The sequence below is a fragment of the Petromyzon marinus genome, chromosome 27 (assembly GCF_048934315.1).
Source record: "Petromyzon marinus isolate PM22_M1 ecotype Great Lakes invasive population chromosome 27, UKy_Petmar_22M1.pri1.0, whole genome shotgun sequence".
Lineage (NCBI taxonomy): Eukaryota > Metazoa > Chordata > Hyperoartia > Petromyzontiformes > Petromyzontidae > Petromyzon > Petromyzon marinus.
Window position 1 is genome coordinate 13814506 of NC_133693.1, and position 20351 is coordinate 13834856.

The 20351-nt window shown below is 48.4% G+C and overlaps 1 protein-coding gene across 1 annotated transcript in view; it reads left to right on the forward strand.

Moving 5' to 3' along the window:
* Nucleotides 1-5711, forward strand: part of LOC116946515 (uncharacterized) — a 61946-nt gene extending 56235 nt beyond the window's left edge. The window contains exons 6-8 of the mRNA XM_032961481.2: nt 2568-2860; nt 3381-3658; nt 4348-5711. Of these exons, the coding sequence (XP_032817372.1) occupies nt 2568-2860; nt 3381-3658; nt 4348-4698 (922 nt within the window). The 3' untranslated portion in view covers nt 4699-5711. The remainder of the gene's footprint in view (nt 1-2567; nt 2861-3380; nt 3659-4347) is intronic.
* Nucleotides 5712-20351: the final 14640 nt, after the last annotated feature.

Here is a 20351-nt window from a genome sequence, read left to right on the forward strand (position 1 = left end):
TATATATATTTTATTATTTTATTGTTTCGCTTCAACGTGACTTTACCAAAAGAGCTAAGAATACATTTATTATATTGATGTAATTTAGACTTACTTTTTTCACATCGGTTTACTGTATGATAGTTGGGTAGTTACAGCCCTTTAGTGTCCATATAATAAATGCCTCTGATATGTAAACTTTGACTTTAACATAGCTATTTCTGAGACCAGTCACAAGCTAATCCCTCAGCTATTTCAATGCTTAATTCTCCTGTTTGATATGTAAACTCCTTTGTCAAGGCGCTTCACTTCTCTCACCTAGCTTAAAAGACGCTACGAATCTTAGCAGCGTTCATTGAAGCGCTGTCGTCCCGACAGTTCTGTTCCTTCACCTGAAGAAGGCTACTTGTGTTGTGGCCGAAACGTCGTGAGAATTTTATTGTTTTATTTTTATTACTTTGTTTCCATTCTACGTGACTTTACCGAAATAACCAAGAAGATGAATCCCTGCAGTCACGAAAGCTTTAAATCGAAATTTTAACTTTGTATATTTTACCAGGTAAGGTCCACTTAGCTATGTAGCTCTTTTTCAGTAGTGATCTGTCCACAAATGATAGCTCAACGAAGTGGCCTATTATCATGTGGAAATCTATAGCAGCCGAGTACTCTAAATGCATGTTTCTAAACGTGGACGGAAAAACCGGAAGACCCGGAGAAAAATCCATGCCACCACGAGGAGAGAGAACATGCACATTTCAAATATACACGTGTCAGGTTTGGGATGGAGCCCACGACCTTCTGTATACAAGGCGAGGTAATTAACATCTCACCACCATGGTGCCCCAAGGGAGCAAACTAAAACCCTACAAGTAAACGGAATATACACGTGGCATATGAGCTGAAGCACTCAGCTTCCACCGCACAATGCTCCACTGCCGCCCGTTGACGGCTGAGGGGCGCAGCCTCCCCTTGTTACAAACGTCCCCATCTCAAGACTTCTTCACCCACGCCCCTCATATTGAAGCTCCGTAGGAAGGGTATAGGAAGGGGCAGGGGGGGGGGCATCTTGTCTCAAATTCCCGTTCCCCTCCCTTTGAGCTTGTGGCTTAAATGCTCAAGCCCTGATTGGGCTGGAAGGGTGTTGCACCACTTTCCACAAATGGGACTTTTTTTTGGACACACATAGACCCATAGACTAACATAGAGACCCATAGACTCACAGAGGCCCATAGGTTCACACAGAGACCATTGAATTATGGAGAGACACATAGACCTATAGACTCGCACATGGACCCATAGACTCACAGAGACCTATAGACTTACAGAGACCCATAGATTCACACATAGACCCATAGACGCACATCGAGACCCGTAGATTTTCACATAGACCAATAGACTCGCATCGAGACCTATAGACTTACAGAGAGAGAGACACAAAGACCCATATACTCACACAGAGACCCAGAAACTTACAGAGAGACACAGTGACCCAGACTCACAGAGATGCATAGACTCACAGAGACACATATACTCCCACAGAGGCCTATAGACTTACAGAGATAGATACGGAGACCCATAGACTTACAGAGAGACACAGAGACCCATAAACTAGCACAGAGACCCATAGACTCGCACAGAGACCCATAGACTGACACAGCGACCCATAGACTGACACAACGACCCATATACCCGCTCAGAGACCTACAGACTCACAGAGACCCATAGACTCACAAAGAGTCCCATAGACTCACAAAGAGTCCCATAGACTCGTAGAGAGTCAGAGGCATATAGACTCGCAGCAATCCATATACTCACTTAGAGATCCATAGACTCGCAGAGACCCATAGACTCGCACAGAGACTCTCATACTTACAGAGAGGCACAGATACCCATAGACTCACAACATAGATCCATAGACTTACATAGACTCGCACAGAATCCCATAGACTCGCAACGAGGTCCAAAGACTCACACAGAACCCCGCAGACTCGCAAATATACCCATAGACTGACACAGAGACCTATAGACTCATACAGAGACCAATAGACTGACACAGAGACTCAGACTGACACAGAGAGCCATAGACTTACAGAGAGACACATAGATCAATAGACTCACAGAGACCCATATACTCACTAAGAGTCCCATAGACTCGCAGAGACCCTTAGACTTACAGAGAGGCACAGATACCACTAGACTCACAACATAGACTTACAGAGAGACACCGAGACATATAGACTCACACAGAGACCCATAGACTTATATAGAGACCCATAGACTTACAGAGAGACACAGAGACCCATAGACTCACAAAAAGACCCATAGACTTACAAAGATACCCAGAGACTCGCATAGATACCCAGTGACTTACACAGACCCAGAGACTCACACAGAGACCCATATACTTACAAAGAAACACATAGATCCATAGACTCACAGATACCCATATACTTACACAGAAACCCATAGACTCGCATAGAGATCCATAGACTATTACAGAGACATAGATAGACGCGCATAGAGACCCATAGACTCACACAGAGACCGATAAACTAACTCCACCCGAACCCTGCTCCCTTTGCGAGCAGCATCGCAGCGATGTCCATGGAGCTGTACATTGCCGTGTGCCTTCCCCTCCGCCACGCGCGCCTCTGCAACCTCCGCTCGGCCTATGGCTGCCTCGCCACCACCCTGGCGCTGGGAGCCGCTCCGGCGCTGGCTCGGCTCGCGCTTGAGATCTTGAGCAGCGCCAGCCAAGGCACCGCACTGCTGCTCTCTACCGTCTTCTCTAACAGTATTCAGGGGGGCGGCGGTGCCGCCTCCGGCCCCGGCTCCTCGGTCGCCGCCAACGGCAGCCTCCAAGCGGCCACGGGAGCGCCAGGTGAAGTGCGACAGAAACCTGTCAGACCATCAGGCACACCGCCCCTACTCATGTCAGAATCAATATCTGTATTTATACTGCACCATAGACTCAGCACTGCACTGTAGATTCAACACTGCCTATAGACTGAATACTGCCCATAGACTCAACACTGGCCATAAACGCAACACTGCCCTTAGACACAACACTGTCCGTAGACTGAGCACAGCCCGTAGACTCAACGCAGGCCATTCACTCAACACTGTAGACTCAATGATGATTTAAAAGTGTATCTCCAGTAGCTTTCTAATAGCGGAATGAAGAGCGTTCTACATGTCTGCAGACGCGCATATGAAAGTGGCTAGCCAAAAGTGTAGTGTATAGTGCAGTGTAGTGTATAGTAGTGTAGATTGTAGTGTATAGTCTATAGTAGTGATAGTGTATAGTAACGTCTATATTTTTGACCATTGCGACTCGGTTGGACTCCCGTTCAGACAAAAACCCACACACACAGCAATGATCTGCGATCCCTAACCCCTAGCTCTGCTGAGCAGCGCGGCCCAGATGGCATCCATCGAGCTGGCTCTGAACATGCTGAGGCAGGTACCAGCCGTGTTGGTGCTGGTGCTGGCCTACCTCTGCGTGATCGGGAGCTACGTGCTCGTGTCCAAGGAGTGCCGGAGGGTCTCGCAGCGAGGGAGGACGAGGAATACGATCGGCGGATTCCAACAAAAGTCCAAGAACAGAAATCTCGGCTCCCTAGAGGCACCTCTGCCGGGCGACAAGGGAGCTGGAGGCAAGCAGGGCGCTCCGTTGGAGGTGATCGATCGTTCGTCGTGTGGTCGCTTTTGTGCCACGGTAGCGAGATGTTAACTACCTCGCCTGGTATACAGGAGGTCGTGGGTTCGATCCCATTCCTGACGCCTGCTGTATATTTGGAGTTTGCGTGTCTCTCTCCCTGTAATCACGTGGATTTTTCTCAGGGTCTTTTGGTTTTCCCCTCCACATTTAGAAACATGGGTTTAGTGTTTGGCTGCTATAAATGCCTGTGTGAGAAGCCACTTCATTGGGTTATCTTTTGTGGCCGGATAAATTCTGAAAAAGAGCCTGTGTAGCTCCAAAGGGCCTTACCTGGTGAAATGCAAATAATAAAAAAATAGCCCAGTCTCTCCCCGCCCCCCCCCCACTCTAAACCCAGGAGCACAGAGTTCTGGACTGATGTCCGCGGAGTTTCTGTAGTCCCTCTGCTTCGCGGTTTGTGCTCTCTACTGGGCTCTGTTCTGGGCTCTTTATTTTTAAATTGATGGCTTAATGACACATTTAAAAAAAGAGCTACACAGCTCAGTTGGCCTTACCTGGTAAAGTAAAAACATTTTCGTTGATAGTTTTAGTTTCGTTTCATTGGTTGTGTCGGGTGGTGGTGGCGGGTTTATTGACACTGATATTTTACGCGATCTCCCCCCTCCCTCTCCCCCCCCCCTGACCACCCCTTCGCCAAAATCCCAAAGTCCCAAGACGCCCCCGAGGACAGCAAGAACCCGAACCGCGCACGCAACACAATAGGCATCCATGCGGTGCAGCTCACGCTGTACCTGAGCGCTCTCTACTACCCCTACATGCACGGAATCATCGATGGCACGGTGGCCGTGCAGGAGTGGCGTCTGCGCTACCGGGCTCTCGTCTTCCTCCTCTGCTTCGTCCTCCCGCGGGCGCTCTCTCCCGTCGTGCATGGAGTGCGGTGCCGGGAGCTGCGAAGAGGCTGGCGCAAAAGGATCGGAGTGGCAGGAGCGGGAGGAGGACTGGGAGGAAGAGGAGTGGGCGGTGGAGGAGGAGGGGAGGGAGGGAAGCAGGGAGATTGAGGAGGAGTAATGGGGTCAGAACGTGGATGGAACGTGTAGCATGAGAGAGTGTGTGTAGTCTGTTTCTTCTTTGGTACCCGTTATGTAGTTTAAGCAGATCATAATACTCAGGATGGTCTCGAAACGATAAGTAAATGACTGTGAATACTGGACATCTAAATTTCGATTTAAAGCTTTCGTGACTGCAAGGGTTCATCTTCTTTGGTTCTTTCGGTAAAGTCACGTAGAATGAGAATAAAATAATAAAATAAAACAATAAAATTCTCACAACGTTTCGGCCACAACACAAGTAGCCGTCCTCAGGTGAAGAAACAGGACTGTCCAGAAGACAGCGCTTGAGTGAACCCTGTCAAGCTTGACAGCATCTTTTAAGCTGTGTGGGAGGAACAGAGAGCCTTGACAAAGGAGCATGTAACTGGGAGATTAGCATTACGGAGAGCGAACGAGCTGGGACTGGGGAGGGGAGTTTACATATAAATTACCATGTAACTGGGGGATCAGCATTATGTGTGAGGGATTAGCACCACGGCGAACGACGAGCTCGGACCGGGGGACGGGGGTAGAGGAGTTTACATATAAATTAGTATGTAACTGGGGGATTAGCGTTGGTGTAAGGGAAAGAAGAGCACAAAGGAGAGAAAAAATGGCGGTTTATCCCATCTCCTCAACAACCAGCACCAAGGACAGCGACATTCAGGTGGACGGGTCAATCCATACTCGGAAGAGAGGAGGGGGGAGGGAGAAACAGTCACAATGCCAGCGAAAGAGCTGCGGTCTGACGGTCACCGCAAAATACAATCAATGAAGAACCGAAATGGTTTAAAACATCTTTCCAATGGTTACTAAGCCAGAATCCATCCTCTAGGTTTAAATTGTCTCTGTGTTTGTATATGTGGATGGCTTCATGAACGAATGGTAGCCGGTTGGCTTGCAAAGAATATCCGTCTTGGAGCAGTCAATGTCATGTGAACCCACTGAATTATAACAGTGATCTGCCATGGCAGAAGAGTTCATCCTGCCGTGTTTCAAGTCTGCTTTATGTTCGCGGATGCGGTCCGAGATATGTCGTTTGGTTTCCCCAATGTAGTTGCTACCACAGAGGCACTTTAGTTTGTAAACGCCCAGGTACTGTATGTCTAGAACAGCACATTTTACAGATGGAACCAGATCACGGATTTTATGTACTGTGTTGAATCGGACCTGGATCTTGTGTTTATTCAGGATTTTGGAGATCTTTTTAGTAACCCCTGCAATGTAGGGTAAGGTGATGGCTTTGAGTGGCTCCTCAAGAGGATCCTTCTTCATGACTGGAGTGATGGCTTTGCGGATTGTGTAGTTGGAGTAACCATTATCCCTGAGAGCCTGGTGTACGTGTTTGAGTTCACTGGAAATGTGTTCCTGGTTGGAAATGCATTGAGCTCTATGGTATAGAGTCTTGATGAGGGAGTTCTTCTGGGATGGATGGTGTTGGGAATCCGGTTTCAAGTAAGCATCTGTATGGGTAGCTTTTCTGTAGACAGTGGCTCATTGAGCCATCAGGTCTCCTTTTAATTAAGACATCCAAAAAGGGTAGCTTGCCATCTTTATCGACCTCCATGGTAAATCTGATAGCTGGGTGTATGGAATTGATGTGGTCACGGAATTGGTCTAGAGCAGGCTGGCCATGCGGCCAGATGACAAAAGTGTCATCCACGTACCTCTTCCATTAGGTCGGGCGTAGAGTGGCAGTCTGGATAGCGTCAGTTTCAAATTTTTCCACGAATACGTTGGCTACAACCGGAGACAGGGGGGAGCCCATTGGGGTGCCCTCCGTTTTTTTGTAGAATGTTCCGCTCCAGGCGAAGTATATGTTGGTTAAGCAATGTCTCACCAGGGGGGGTACATCAGTATGTAGTCCTTGATGGACCAGGTCTTCAATGATAGCGATGGTGTCAGGTACTGGAACTTTGAACAAGGACACCACATCAAAACTGACAAGCAGGTCGTCTGGGGACAGGGAAATGCCTTTGATTGTCGATACTAGGTGAGTAGAATTTAGTAACGCAGAGGTGGGTTTTCCAGTGAAAGGTCGCAGTATATCAGCAAGAAAACGTGCCAGTTTATAGGTGGGGGAGTTGATAGTAGAGACGATGGGACGAAGGGGTGTATCTTCTTTGTGTATCTTTTGGAAGGCCATATAATCTTGGAGGTCTGGCAGCAGAGGGTTTCAACGAGAACTGTTTGGTCTGATCAATTAATGCTGTTGAATCGGATATTATTTTGTTCGTTTTGTTAACCAGGCTGTTGGTGGGATCTCTTTTTAGTTTTGTATAGCTGCCGTCGTTGAGTAGTTCTTGAATTTTGTTGTTATATTCTGTTTTGCCCATGATGACAGTGGCATTGCCCTTGTCGGCTGAGAGGACGACAATATCATCTCTCTTTTTTAATTGGGATAATTCAAAGCGTTCATCTTTGCTGATGTTGCTAGGTGGCAACTTAGCGTTTTTGAGGGTTGCAGCGATATCAGATCTTGCTACGTCTGCAGAGATGTGACTCAAGCCCTTGAGTGCAACGTCTACATTGGCAATTATATCATTAACCGGTATGTGTCTTGGTGTGACAGCATAGTTTAGGCCATTAGCTAAAACGGATTTCAGGCCATCAGAAATGGAACTGTTACTGCGATTAATTACGACTTTGTTAACGTCTACCTTTTCTGTGTGTGAATCCGATTTTTTGTTGGAGAGGTGATTGAATTTGGAAATCAAATTGTCCCTACATTTGGTCGACATAGTGGCAGCCGAAGAGGTAGTCATATTGTCTACATGCTCCCCCCCTGGTGAGACATTGTTTAACCAACACATACTTCGCCAGGAACGGAACTTTCTACAAACAAACTGAGGGCACCCCAATGGGCTCCCCCCTGTCTCCGGTTGTAGCCAACGTATTCATGGAAAAATTTGAAACTGACGCCATCCAGACTGCCAATCTACGCCCGACCTTATGGAAGAGATACGTGGATGACACTTTTGTCATCTGGCCACATAGCCAGCCTGCTCTAGACCAATTCCGCGACCACATCAATTCCATACACCCAGCCATCAGATTTACCATGGAGGTCGAAAAAGATGGCAAGCTACCCTTTTTGGATGTCTCAATTAAAAGGAGACCTGATGGCTCAATGAGCCACTCTGTCTACAGAAAAGCTACCCATACAGATGCTTACTTGAAACCGGATTCCCACCACCATCCATCCCAGAAGAACTCCCTCATCAAGACTCTATACCATAGAGCTCAATGCATTTCTGACCAGGAACACATTGCCAGTGAACTCAAACACGTACACCAGGCTCTCAAGGATAATGGTTACTCCAACTACACAATCCGCAAAGCCATCACTCCAGTCATGAAGAAGGATCCTCTTGAGGAGCCACTCAAAACCATCACCTTACCCAACTTTGCAGGGGTTACTAAAAAGATCTCCAAAATCCTGAATAAACACAAGATCCAGGTCCGATTCAACACAGTACATAAAATCCGTGATCTAGTTCCATCTGTAAAAGATGCTGTTCCAGACGTACAGTACCCGGACGTTTACAAACTAAAGTGCCTCCTGTGGTAGCAACTACATTGGGGAAACCAAACGACATATCTCGGACCGCATCCGCGAACATAAAGCAGACTTGAAACACGGCAGGACGAACTCTTCTGCCGTGGCAGATCACTGTTATAATTCAGTGGGTGCACATGACATTGACTTCTCCAAGACGGAGGTGCTTTGCAAGCCAACCAGCTACCATGAGAGATTCGTTCATGAGGCCATCCACATATACAAACACAGAGAGAATTTCAATCGAGAAGATGGATTCTGGCTTAGTAACCATTGGAAATATGCTTTAAACCATTTCGGTTCTTAATTAATTGTATTTTACAGTGACTGTCAGACTGCAGCTCTTTCGCTGGCATTGTGACTGTTTCTCCCTCCCCCCTCCTCCTTTCCGAGTATGGATTGACCCGTCCGCCTGAATGTCGCTGTCCTTGGTGTTGGTTGTTGAGGAGATGGGATAAACCGCCATTTTTCTCTCCTTGGTGCTCTTCTCTCCCTCACACCAACGCTAATTTATATGTAAACTCCTCTCCCCCCCGTCCCCCGGTCCGAGCTCGTTGTTCGCCGTGGTGCTAATCCCTCGCACCAACATCATACTGATCTCCCAGTTACATGCTAATTTATATGTAAACTCCCCTCCTCCAGTCCCAGCTCGTTCGCTCTCCGTAATGCTAATCTCCCAGTTACATGCTCCTTTGTCAAGGCTCTCTGTTCCTCCCACAGCTTAAAAGACGCTGTCAAGCTTGACAGGATTCACTCAAGCGCTGTCTTCTGGACAGTCCTGTTTCTTCACCTGAGGACGGCTACTTGTGTTGTGGCCGAAACGTTGTGAGAATTTTATTGTTTTATTTTATTATTTTATTCTCATTCTACGTGACTTTACTGGACATCTGTGATGACTTGACATCTGTGAAAAAGAGCTTCATAGCTCATCGGATTCCTCCAGTCTAAATAAAGAGTATCAGTCTATATTAAATAACTGTGGAGGCAACAGCAAACAATCTACCAATCTTGATTTGAATCTACCAATAACTATGACCGTCTCTGGACTAATACGACCTTCAGCTGTCCACTGTGAGCGATGATGACTGCAGAGAACGGCGAGCAGCAGCATTACGAGCAGGTGAGATGAGAGCCCAGTCCTTGAGCAGAAGCATCACCGCATTGTGGGCAAGAGTTGTTGCTCGTCCACTGAATTCGATCTGTGTTGTGCCACTGCTGGTGTTTATGCTGAAAAAAACTATTTCCCTTTTATCTTCAACCCTCTTTGACTTAGCCAGCTTGCAGCCACTTCTGCACTGCTTACCGTTGGCTCTGACATTTTCTCCCACGTGTCCACATTCATATTTGGCTGTCTTGAGCTGTTATTTTAAGGACGTCTTTGTAGCGCAGTTTTTGGCCACCAGGAATACGCGTTGTCCTTTTTTGAGTTCACCGTAAAAGGAGCCGATGTTCTGGTATTCGAGTTACGTTGTCCTGCACATCTTAACTGAGAGGAGGTCACTCTTGCCTTTACACTGGGGATCCAAGCTCTCGCCAGCACCTCTGTAGGCTCACATGACATTGACTTCTCCAAGACGGAGGTTATTTGCAAGCCATCTGGCTACCATGAGAGATTCGATCATGAGGCTATCCACATATACAAACACAGAGACAATTTCAACCAAGAAGATGGATTCTGGCTTAGCAATCATTGGAAGGATTTGATAAACCATTTCGGGTTTTAATTGATTGTTAACGCTTACGGTGGCTTTCAGACAGCATACATTAATTTTTCGTCTCCCCCCCCCCCCCTCTTTTCCGAACATAGATGGACTCGTCCATCTAAATAAACTGTCAAATCGCTATCCGTGGTGCTAACGTTTAAAAATAAATAAATACAAACCGCCACTTCTTTCAAATGTTCTTGCCGTTGGTTTTCACACCTGATGATGACTGCTTGTGTTGCAGTCGAAACGTCGTGAGAATTTTATTGTTTTATATATTTTATTATTTTATTGTTTCCCTTCAACGTGACTTTACCGAAAGAACCAAGAATATGAATCACTGCAGTCACGAAAGCTTAAAATAAAAATTTGCCCATTACTTTCATCTTTATTCTGTCAACTCACATTAAAATACACCTTTATGCAAATATCACCTTACTATTATTACATTACTTATCCTCATTTACAACTTTCGTGACTGCAGGAATTCTGATTTTTTTTGCCTGTTTCGGTTATGTCTCGTAGCTACAAACATTTCAATACATTTTGCTTTTGTCACTATGCCATACACACCATACAAATCGCTTAACAAATATTTTCTGTTTATTACTTGCCCATTACTAACATCATCATTATTTTGTGTGAACTCACGTTCAAATACACCCATTTTTACAAATATCACCTTCCTGTTATTACATTACTTCTTATTCTTAGTTTTTTAGGTAAAGTCACGTTGAAGAGAAACAACAAAATAACAAAATATATATAAAACAATAAAAAATTCTCACGACGTTTCGACCATAACTCAAACGGTCATCATCAGGTGTGTTGGTTTGCATAAATTTATTTTTAAACGGCACATTTATTTATTTATAAAAAACGTTGGCGTCACGCGCAGCGATTTGGCAGTTTATTTAGAAGGACTAGTCCATCTATGTTCTGAAAAGAGGAGGGGGGAGACGAAATTTTTTATAATGTATGCTGTCTGAAAGCCACTGTAAGCGTGAAAAATCAATTAAGAACTGAAATGGTTGATCAAATCTTTCCAATGATTGCTAAGATAGAATCCATCTTCTCGGTTGAAATTGTCTCTGTGCTTGTATATGTGGATAGCCTCATGAACGAATCTCTCATGGAAGCCAGATGGTTTACAAAGAACCTCCGTCTTGGAAAAGTCAATGGCATGTGAGCCTACTGAATTAGAACAATGATCTGCTACGGCCGAGGTGTTGGTCCTACCGTGTTTAAGGTCTGCTTTATGTTCACGAATGCGGTCCGAGACATGGCGTTTGGTTTCTCCAATGTAACTACTACCACAGAGGCAACTTAGTTTGTAGACACCAGGGTATTGTATGTCCGGAATCACATCTTTTACAGACGGAACCAGATCACGGATTTTATGTAATGTGTTGAAACGGACCTGGATCTTGTGTTTATTCAAGATTTTGGAGATCTTTTTTGTGATCCCAGCAATGTAGGGTAAAGTGATGGTTTTGAAAGGCTCCTCAAGAGGGTTCTTCTTCTCTTCACTTACAGCTTTTGTCCCTGCAGGGTTTCATATTCTTTGACTTGTTCTGTTACGTCACGTAGCTACAAACATTTACAATGCCATACACACCATACAAATCGATTATTTTTGGTTTATTACTTGCCCTTTACTTTCATCTTCATACTTGTGTGCACTCACGTTCAAATATCATCTTTATTCTTGTGTGAACTCACGTTCTAATACACATACTTTTTTAAAAGATCACATTCCTATTCTTACATTCCTTCTCTTCACTTACAGCTTTCGTGACTGCAGGATTTCAGATTATTTGCCTCTTTCTGTTACGTCACGTAGCTACAAACATTTTTTTACAATTTTCCATTTGTCACTATGCCATACACACCATACAAATCGGACACCTATTTTTTTGGCTTATAACTTGGCCATTGATTTCATCTTTATTGTGTCAACTCACGTTAACATATCTTTTTTCTTGTGTCATCTCACGTTCAAATACACCTATATTTTTACATATCACCTTCCTATTCTTACATAACTTATCTTCACTTACACCTTTCGTGACTGCATTATTTCATATTCTTTGCCACCCGGGTAAAACTACATGGCCGCGAGTCGCAGCCATTCCCTCTACACCTTCGCGTGCGACAGGGATGTCCTCTGGCTCCCACATTATTTCACATCTATTTTTACCACGTACTTCGTGAAGCCTTCAATCTGCTACAGATACAATGGAAGGCTGATCGATGCCCGGGTGCGGTCAAGGGATGGATCCCTATCGCTCAAACATGTTATGTATGGCCATGATCTGGTAATTGCTGCTCATTCAGAGGACGAGTTGGAGGCGCTACTGCTGAACTTGGAGCTTGCCACTAAGAGGTGGGGCCTTGCCATCAGTCCCACCAAAACTAAGCACCTGCCTGGGTATTTTGTAAAATCGGACAGTCCACCCCCACAACTCCCAATTGGTCATTGGCCGCTTGTGGAGAGATTGGAGAGTTTGCCATACCTGGGCAGTGTGCTCATCACCGGCTCTGGTTTAACAGCAGAGGTCTCACCCCGAATCAGGCGAGCGGCATTGGCTTTTCATCGGTTGCGTAACGCTGTGTGGAAGCTACCTGGCTTGTCACTCTGCACGAAGCTTCAGGTCTTCACGGCCACGGTCATTCCCTCCCTTCTCTACGCTTGCAAAACGTGGACCCCCCTAATGGAACATCTTCGCCGGTTAGAAACATTTAGGCTTGCCTGCCTACGATCAATCCTTGGTTTAACCACGCTGGATTGTGTGAGGAGCTCACAAATCCTTGAAATATCTGCACAAAGTCACATCGATGAGGTCCTCCGGCAGGCAAGCCTGTGCTGGTCATGTAGCCCGCATGCCCAGTCACCGCATGCCTAAACAGCTTTTGTTCAGCCAGATCAAGGGGGCTAAACGGGCGCGGCACGGGCTGGAGAAGAGATTGAGTGATGTGGTAAAGGAGGACGTGGAGCTGAGTGGACTTGCTGATGACTGGTACCAGCAGTCTCAACATCGGTCTCTGTGGATGAGGATCGTGAAGGATGCTACTGAACAGTTGGAAGCAGTTGCCCTCCAACAACAACGGAGGGCGGAGGAGTGACGCTCACAACAACGAGTAGGGGGCACAGGTGGTGCATCAGCCAGTCATCTCAGTCAGTCGACCTGTGACACCTGGGTCTGCCCCGTGACCTTCCAGCGGCCGTTCTACACTTCACGTGGCCTCAAGGTGCACATAGCCTGGTACAAGCATCGTGGTGACGTCACCGCCACTTAGTTGCCAATGGCGGTTGTTGTGTGGTTCTATGTGCGTGTGTGAGTGAGTCGATGTGTCTTGTGCGTGAGTCAATGTGTGTCAGTCGATGTGTGTACGGCAATGTGTGTATGTGTGACAGTCCATGTGTGTGTGTGCGTCGATATGTGTGTACGTCCATGTGTGTGTGTGGGTCCATGTGTGTGCGAGTCTATCTATGTGTGTGTGTCAGTCGATGTGTGTGAGTCCATGTGTCTCTTAGTCGATATGTGTGTCTTTGTAAGTCCATATGTGTGTGTGTAGGTCAATGTGTGTGTGTGTGAGTCGATATGTGTGTGTTACTCCATGTGTGTGTGTCTAAAGTCGATGTCTGTCTGTGTGAGTCCATATGTCTGTGTGTGCGTCTAAGTCGATGTGTTTCTATGTGTGTGGGTCGATGTCTGTGTGTAAGTCGATGTGTGTATCTGTGCTTTTCGCCCGGGCAACACTGGGTACTTACCGCTAGTCTTATATATAAAAGTCTCCGCGCGCTTGCGAGGAATTTGGCTCTCGAACAGTGGGCTTCACGTCCCAAAAAAATTGCCAGCCAGAATGCCCTAAGCCCCGCGGTGGGAATAGGCTATTTCTTTGTCACGTCCGTCACCTTTAAATTAAATTAGCGTTTTTTAGGAGATTTTATTAAATTATTTAGTTAGTTTATCTATTTATTTCCCTTCGTCGCGCGCTGGGTCATAACGCACCCAGTTGCACTTGCGCACAGCGCCCACTAGGTTACCCCCAGCAATCCACCCGCGCCATCGCCCAAGGTAAGTCGCACACTTTTGTATTATATGCATTTATATAAGACGTAAGTCCCACAAAATAGTCTTATAACCATTTATCTCATTACACTTTGCACTGCTCACATGGGTTGCCTCTAGCAATGCACACACGATCGCCACAAATTTTGATTCGCCTTACACATGCAGTAAAAACACACCAAACACATACATTCTTCACTGTGCGATGTCCTCTTTTCCCTACCCCACCCCAATGATACCCCAATGCGTCCGGAAACTACGATAGAGCCCCTTACATATCATTATTATAGCGCTTACATCCCATTATTGTCGCGTGGCCAGGGGGCCCGGCCCAGCCCCCAGCCTGCCAAGGTCACACCTCGACGGGCTGGGAAATATAGGCGAGCCCGGGGACTCTGCACGGGACTAGGCCTCACCACGGCACTCTGTCTGCTTACTACTTTGTGCTATAGATTCCATATATACTGCTAAACAGTCAGCATGTACTACTGTAGTGCTAGCAGGTACCACCACAGTCACTATGCACTGCTGTCATCATAGCAGGTACCACCACTGTCGCTCGCCCTGCTGTAATCATAGCAGCTACCCCCACAGTCAGCATGCACTGATGTAGGGAAAGCAGGTACCACCACACTATGCACTGCTGTAATCATAGCAGGGCCCACCACAGTCACTATGCACTGCTGTAGTGAAGGCAGGTACCAAAGTCCGTATGCACTGCAGTAGCTAAAGCAGGTACCACCACTGTATGCATTGCTGTAATCATACCAGCTACCACTACAGTCAGTATGCACTGCTGTCATCATAGCAGGTACCACCACAATATGCACTGCTGTAATCATACCAGGTACCAGCACATTCAGTATGCACTGCTGTTGTTAAACCATGCACCACCACTGTATGCACTGTTGTTATCATAGCAGCTACCACGACAGTCAGTATGCACTGCTGTACTGATAGCAGGTACCACCACAGTATGCACTGCTGTAGTGAAAGCACGTACCACCAAAGCCAGTATGACTGCTCTTGTGATACCTGCTACCACCACTGTCAGTATGCACTGCCTTTGTGATAGCAGGTTACACCACAGTCACTACTCACTGCTGTAGTGATACCACAAACCACCACAGTCGGTTTGCACTGCTGTAGTAAAAGCAGGTACCACCACAGTCGGTATGCACTGCTGTAGTGATAGTGCATACCGTCGATGTGTGTGTTAGTCAATGTGTGTGCGTGTGTTAGTCAATGTGTGTGCGTGTGTAGACAACTACTCTTTTTAAATTAAGTTACTTCTTTTCACAATAATAATGCCTGCGTCTAAGTCCATGTGTGCGTGTTGGTCGATGTGCATGTCTGCGGCGATGTGTGTGTGTAAGTCACTGTCTGTGTGAGTCTGGTGGGGAGCGGTGGTGTAGCGGTTAGCACGCTGCGCTATGAACCCGGCGACCCGAGTTCGATTCCTGCTCACGGCCAACACCAGTGACGATTATCTGAACCGGTCCCGGGCCTCCCCTAGGTCGACTCAGCCTAAAATGAGTACCTGGTGCGGTGTGTAAACATCGCTACCGGGGAGACAAAGGCGGTCGGGCGTGGTGCTGGCCACCCACCCCCTTGTGTACCGTTCCGGCCTTCATAGGTGCTCGCTAACAGCACTTGCCCCTACAGTCTGTTCAGGCTATATGGGGGATCTTTACCTTTGTGTGTCAGAGTCGATGTGTTTGTGTGTGTGAGTCGATATGTCTGTGTGTTTGTGTCAGTCGGTGTGCGTGTGTGTTATTCGCTGTGTGTGCGTCACTCCATGTCAGTCAGTGTAAGTAGATTTATTTCTGTGTTTTGGTCCATGTGTGCGTGTGAGTCCATGTGTGTGTGTCTGTAGATATTTTTCACGTGTAGCCCGCATGCCCAATCACCGCATGCCCAAACAGCTTTTGTTTGGCTGGATCGAGGGTGCTAAACGGGCGCGGCACGGGTTAGAGAAGAGATGAAGTGATGTGGTATAGGAGGATGTGGAGCTGAGTGGACTTGCCGATGACTGGTACCAGCGATGTCAAGATCGGCCTCTGTGGAGGAGGCTCGTGAAGGACGCTACTGGGCAGTTGGAGGCAGTCGCCCTCCATCAACCAGAGGGCGGAGGAGCGACGCTCACAAAAACGAGCGGAGCGCCGGGTGGCTAAAGCACAGCAAGTTGGCACAGTAGGGGGCACAGGTGGTGCATCAGCCACTCATCTTAGTCATCTCATTCGACCCGTGGCACCTGGGTCTGCCCCGTGACCTCCTGCCAGCGGGCGTTCGACACTTCATGTGGCCTCAAGGTGCACATAGCTTGGCACAAGCGTCGTGTTTCTGTACGTACGTGTGTGTGTGTACGTCCATGTGTGTGTGTCAGTCCTCGCTGTGCCGGACGGGCAACTCTGTCGTGGACAGTACTGTGGGGGGAGGTCCAATTTTGATTGGCTCCTCCCCTCATGGCATGTGTCCACCACAGGGGCTAAACGGGGGCTCTGGACGGGTGCGAGGGGCTGGTAACCCCTCCACCTTCAATTAATTACCACTAAACCACGAGTTAAACTGAAATATGTAACTATAATAAGCTTGCGCCGGAGGCCCCGGGGGGGCAGGCGTCTATGACGTCTCCTGGCCAAACCCCAATTGGCGGAGCCAGGAGATTGAATATCTATCCTCGGGGCTCCTCCAGAAACAATGAAAAGCCACTACGGGTGGCCACGTAGAATGTTCGAACGCTCACAGCGGAGGAGAGGCTGCCACTCCTCTGTCGGGAGCTGGACCGGTACCGCCTGGATCTATGTGGCATTCAGGAGGTCCGGTGGACCGGCTCTGGCTCCTGCCACCATGAGGGGTGGACAGTCCTCTACTCGGGGCAGCAGACTGCAAAACAACAGGGTGTGGCTCTTCTTTTGAAGAAAGAATGAAGGGGGCATGGGAGCGTGGCGGTGAGGTGTGGGAAGCTGTAAGCCCCAGGCTACTTTGGGCTCGCCTTCCCATCAACCGGAGGCGAGGAATGGTGGTCATGGTTACTTATGCCCCCACCGAAGATGAACATCCGTGGAGGGATGCAGGCAAAGCCGATGAGTCGGATGCCTCTATGACCTCTTGTCACAGGTGCTGGCTAAAGTGGCCCCTCGGGATAGAGTCATCATGTTGGGTGACTTCAATGCCCGAGTTGGTCATGATACTGGCACCTGGTCTGGAGTGATTGGAGGGCATGGGCCAGATCAGCTCAATAACAACGGTTGGAGGCTGCTAGATTTTTGTGCAGCCCATGGGCTTGTAATTACCAACACGCTGTTCCGGCATCGGTGCATCCACACAACATCATGGTTGCATGCCGGGTCCAAGCAAGAACATCTGCTGGACTACATAGTGACGGACCAGCGGATGCGAGCCCATGTCCTTGACACCAGGACCTACCGTGGAGCTGATCTGCCCTCTGACCATCGACTAGTCATCTGTAAGATGCGCCTGCCATTCTTCCACTCCGGTGGTGGGTGTACACCCAGGACCCCATTCCAACCTAAAGTGGCCTGGTCTCAGTTATCTGATGAAAGTTACAAGCGAGAATTTCATCATCGCTTGCGGCTGGGATTGGCATCGTCTCCGACTCCTCCTGATGTCGAGGGTAAATGGGCGAGGTTTAGGACTGTGACTCATGCAGCTGCAATGGCTGCTTTGGGTACGCGGTCCAGACCTCCCCAGAGACCCTGGCTGACAGAGGAGGTGTTCAGGATGGTTGAGAAAAGCGACAGGCCCACTGTCATCGGCTACAGAATTTCACGTCAGAGAATGAGGAGGCTTACCACAGCCTTCGCTCGGAGGTTCGGAGAGCCGTGAGGCGCTGCAAGGATGGGTGGTGGTCGCGGGTTGCTGAGGAGATGGAGTCTGCCTCAGTGGCCCGTGATCACAAATCTCTATTTAACTCCATCAAAAAAGTAACCTGCAGCACCACACCTATTACCATCATTAGGGGAAAAATGGTGATCCCATCTCTGACCCCCAGGAACAGGTTTGCAGATTTGTTGAGCATTTCTGTGAGGTCCTGGGGGAGGGAAAATCCCTCCGCCAGGAAAACATCATGGCACAAAGTGAGGATGACCCTGCTGAGGCTGCGGTTCCTTAAATATTGGAAGAAGTCACCCCCTGTGAGTGGCTGGCTGAGGTGCCATCTGTTGAGGAAGTACTGAAGGAAATCTGGAGTCTGAGACCAGGAAAGGCAGTGGGCAGAGATGATCTCCCAAGCGAAATGCTGAGGGAGGGTGGCGTTTGTGCACAGACTGCCCTACATGACATCATAACAACAGTCTGGACCACTGGACGGGTTCTGCAGGATTGGAAGGATGCCCTGGTGGTCCCCCTCTTTAAGAAGGGGGACCGCACAGACTGTAACAACTACAGGGGCATCTCACTCCTCAGTTTGCTGGGAAAGGTCCTGGCAAGGATTATTCAGCATCGCCCTGCCAGGCACGCTGAGGAGAGGCTTGCGGAGCCCCAATGCCGTTTCAGGAAAGGGCGGTCCTGCACAGATGCCATATTTTCTGTCCGTCTGCTACAGCAGAGGTGTAGGGAATTCCACAAGACCTACATCTCTGCTTTATTGACCTGGTCAAGGCCTATGATACCATCAGTAGGCCTGGGCTCTGGGTTGTTCTTCGTGCTTTTGGAGTACCTGACCCTCTGCTCACGATCATTAAGGACCTTCATGATGGTGAGCGGGCCCGGGTAAAACTACGTGGCCGGGAGTCAGAGCTATTCCCTGTACACCTTGGGGTGCGACAGGGATGTCCTCTGGCTCCCACATTATTTAACATCTATTTTGACCACGTTGTTCGTGAAGCCTTCAATAGCTGTACCGGGGGAATCTCCATATGGTACAGATATAACGGGAGGCTGATCGATGCCCGGGTGCGGTCAAGGGATGGCTCCCTATTGCTCAACCACGTTATGTTTGCTGATGATTTGGTAATAGCTGCTCATTCAGAGGAGGAGTTGGAGACGCTGCTGCTGAGACTGGAGCGTGCCACTAAGAGGTGGGGCCTTACCATCAGCCTTACCAAAACTAAGCACCTGCCTGGGTATTTTGTACCATCGGACACTCCACCCCCACAACTCCCAATCGGTGATGGGGCAGTTGTGGAGAGAGCGGACAGTTTCCCATACCTGGGCAGTGTGCTTATGACTGTCTCCAGTTTAACAGCAGAGGTCACTCCGAATCAGTCGAGCGGCAATATCTTTTCATCGGTTGTGTAACGCTATGTGGAATCTACCTGGTCTGTCGCTCCGCACTAAGCTTCAGGTCTTCTCGGCCACGGTCATTCCCTCCCTTCTCTACGCTTGCGAAACGTGGACCCCTCTAATGGAACATCTTCGCCGGTTAGAAACATTTAGGCTGGCCTGCCTACGATCCATCCTGGGTTTAACCAGACTGGATTGTGTGAAGAGCTCACAAATCTTTGAAAGATCTGGGCAAGGTCCCATCGGTGAGCTCCTCCGGCGGGGAAGGCTGCGAAGGCTGGGTCATGTAGCCCGCATGCCCAGCCACCGCATGCCGAAACAGCTTTTGTTCGGCCGGATTGAGGGGGCTAAGTGGGCGCGGCACGGGCTAGAGAAGAGATGGAGTGATGTGGTACAGGAGGACGTGGAGCTGAGTGGACTTGCCGATGACTGGTACCAGCGGTGTCAAGATCGGCCTCTGTGGAGGAGGCTCGTGAAGGACGCTACTGGGCAGTTGGAGGTAGTCGCCCTCCAACAACAACGGAGGGCGGAGGAGCGACGCTCAGAACAACGAGCGGAGCGCCGGGTGGCTAAAGCACAGCAGGTTGGCACAGTAGGGGGCACAGGTGGTGCATCAGCCAGTCATCTCAGTCAGTCGACCCGTGGCACCTGGGTCTGCCCCGTGACCGCCTGCCAGCAGGCGTTCGACACTTCACGTGGCCTCAGGATGCACATAGCCTGGCACAAGCGTCGTGGTGATGTCACCGCCACTTAGTGACGAATGGCGGTTGTTGTTGTGTGGCTCTATGTGCGTGTGTGAGTCCATGTATCTTTGTGTGGGAGTCTATGTGTGTCAGTCGATGTGTGTATGGCAATGTGTGTATGTGTGTGACAGTCCATGTGTGTGTGTGCGTCGATATGTGTGTGTGTAAGTTCATATGTCTGTGTGTGTGAGTCGATATGTCTTTAAGTCGATGTGTGTGCGTGAATCCATGTGTGTGTGGAAGTCCCTATGTGTGTGTCTTAGTCGATATGTCTGTCTTCGTAAGTCTATATGTG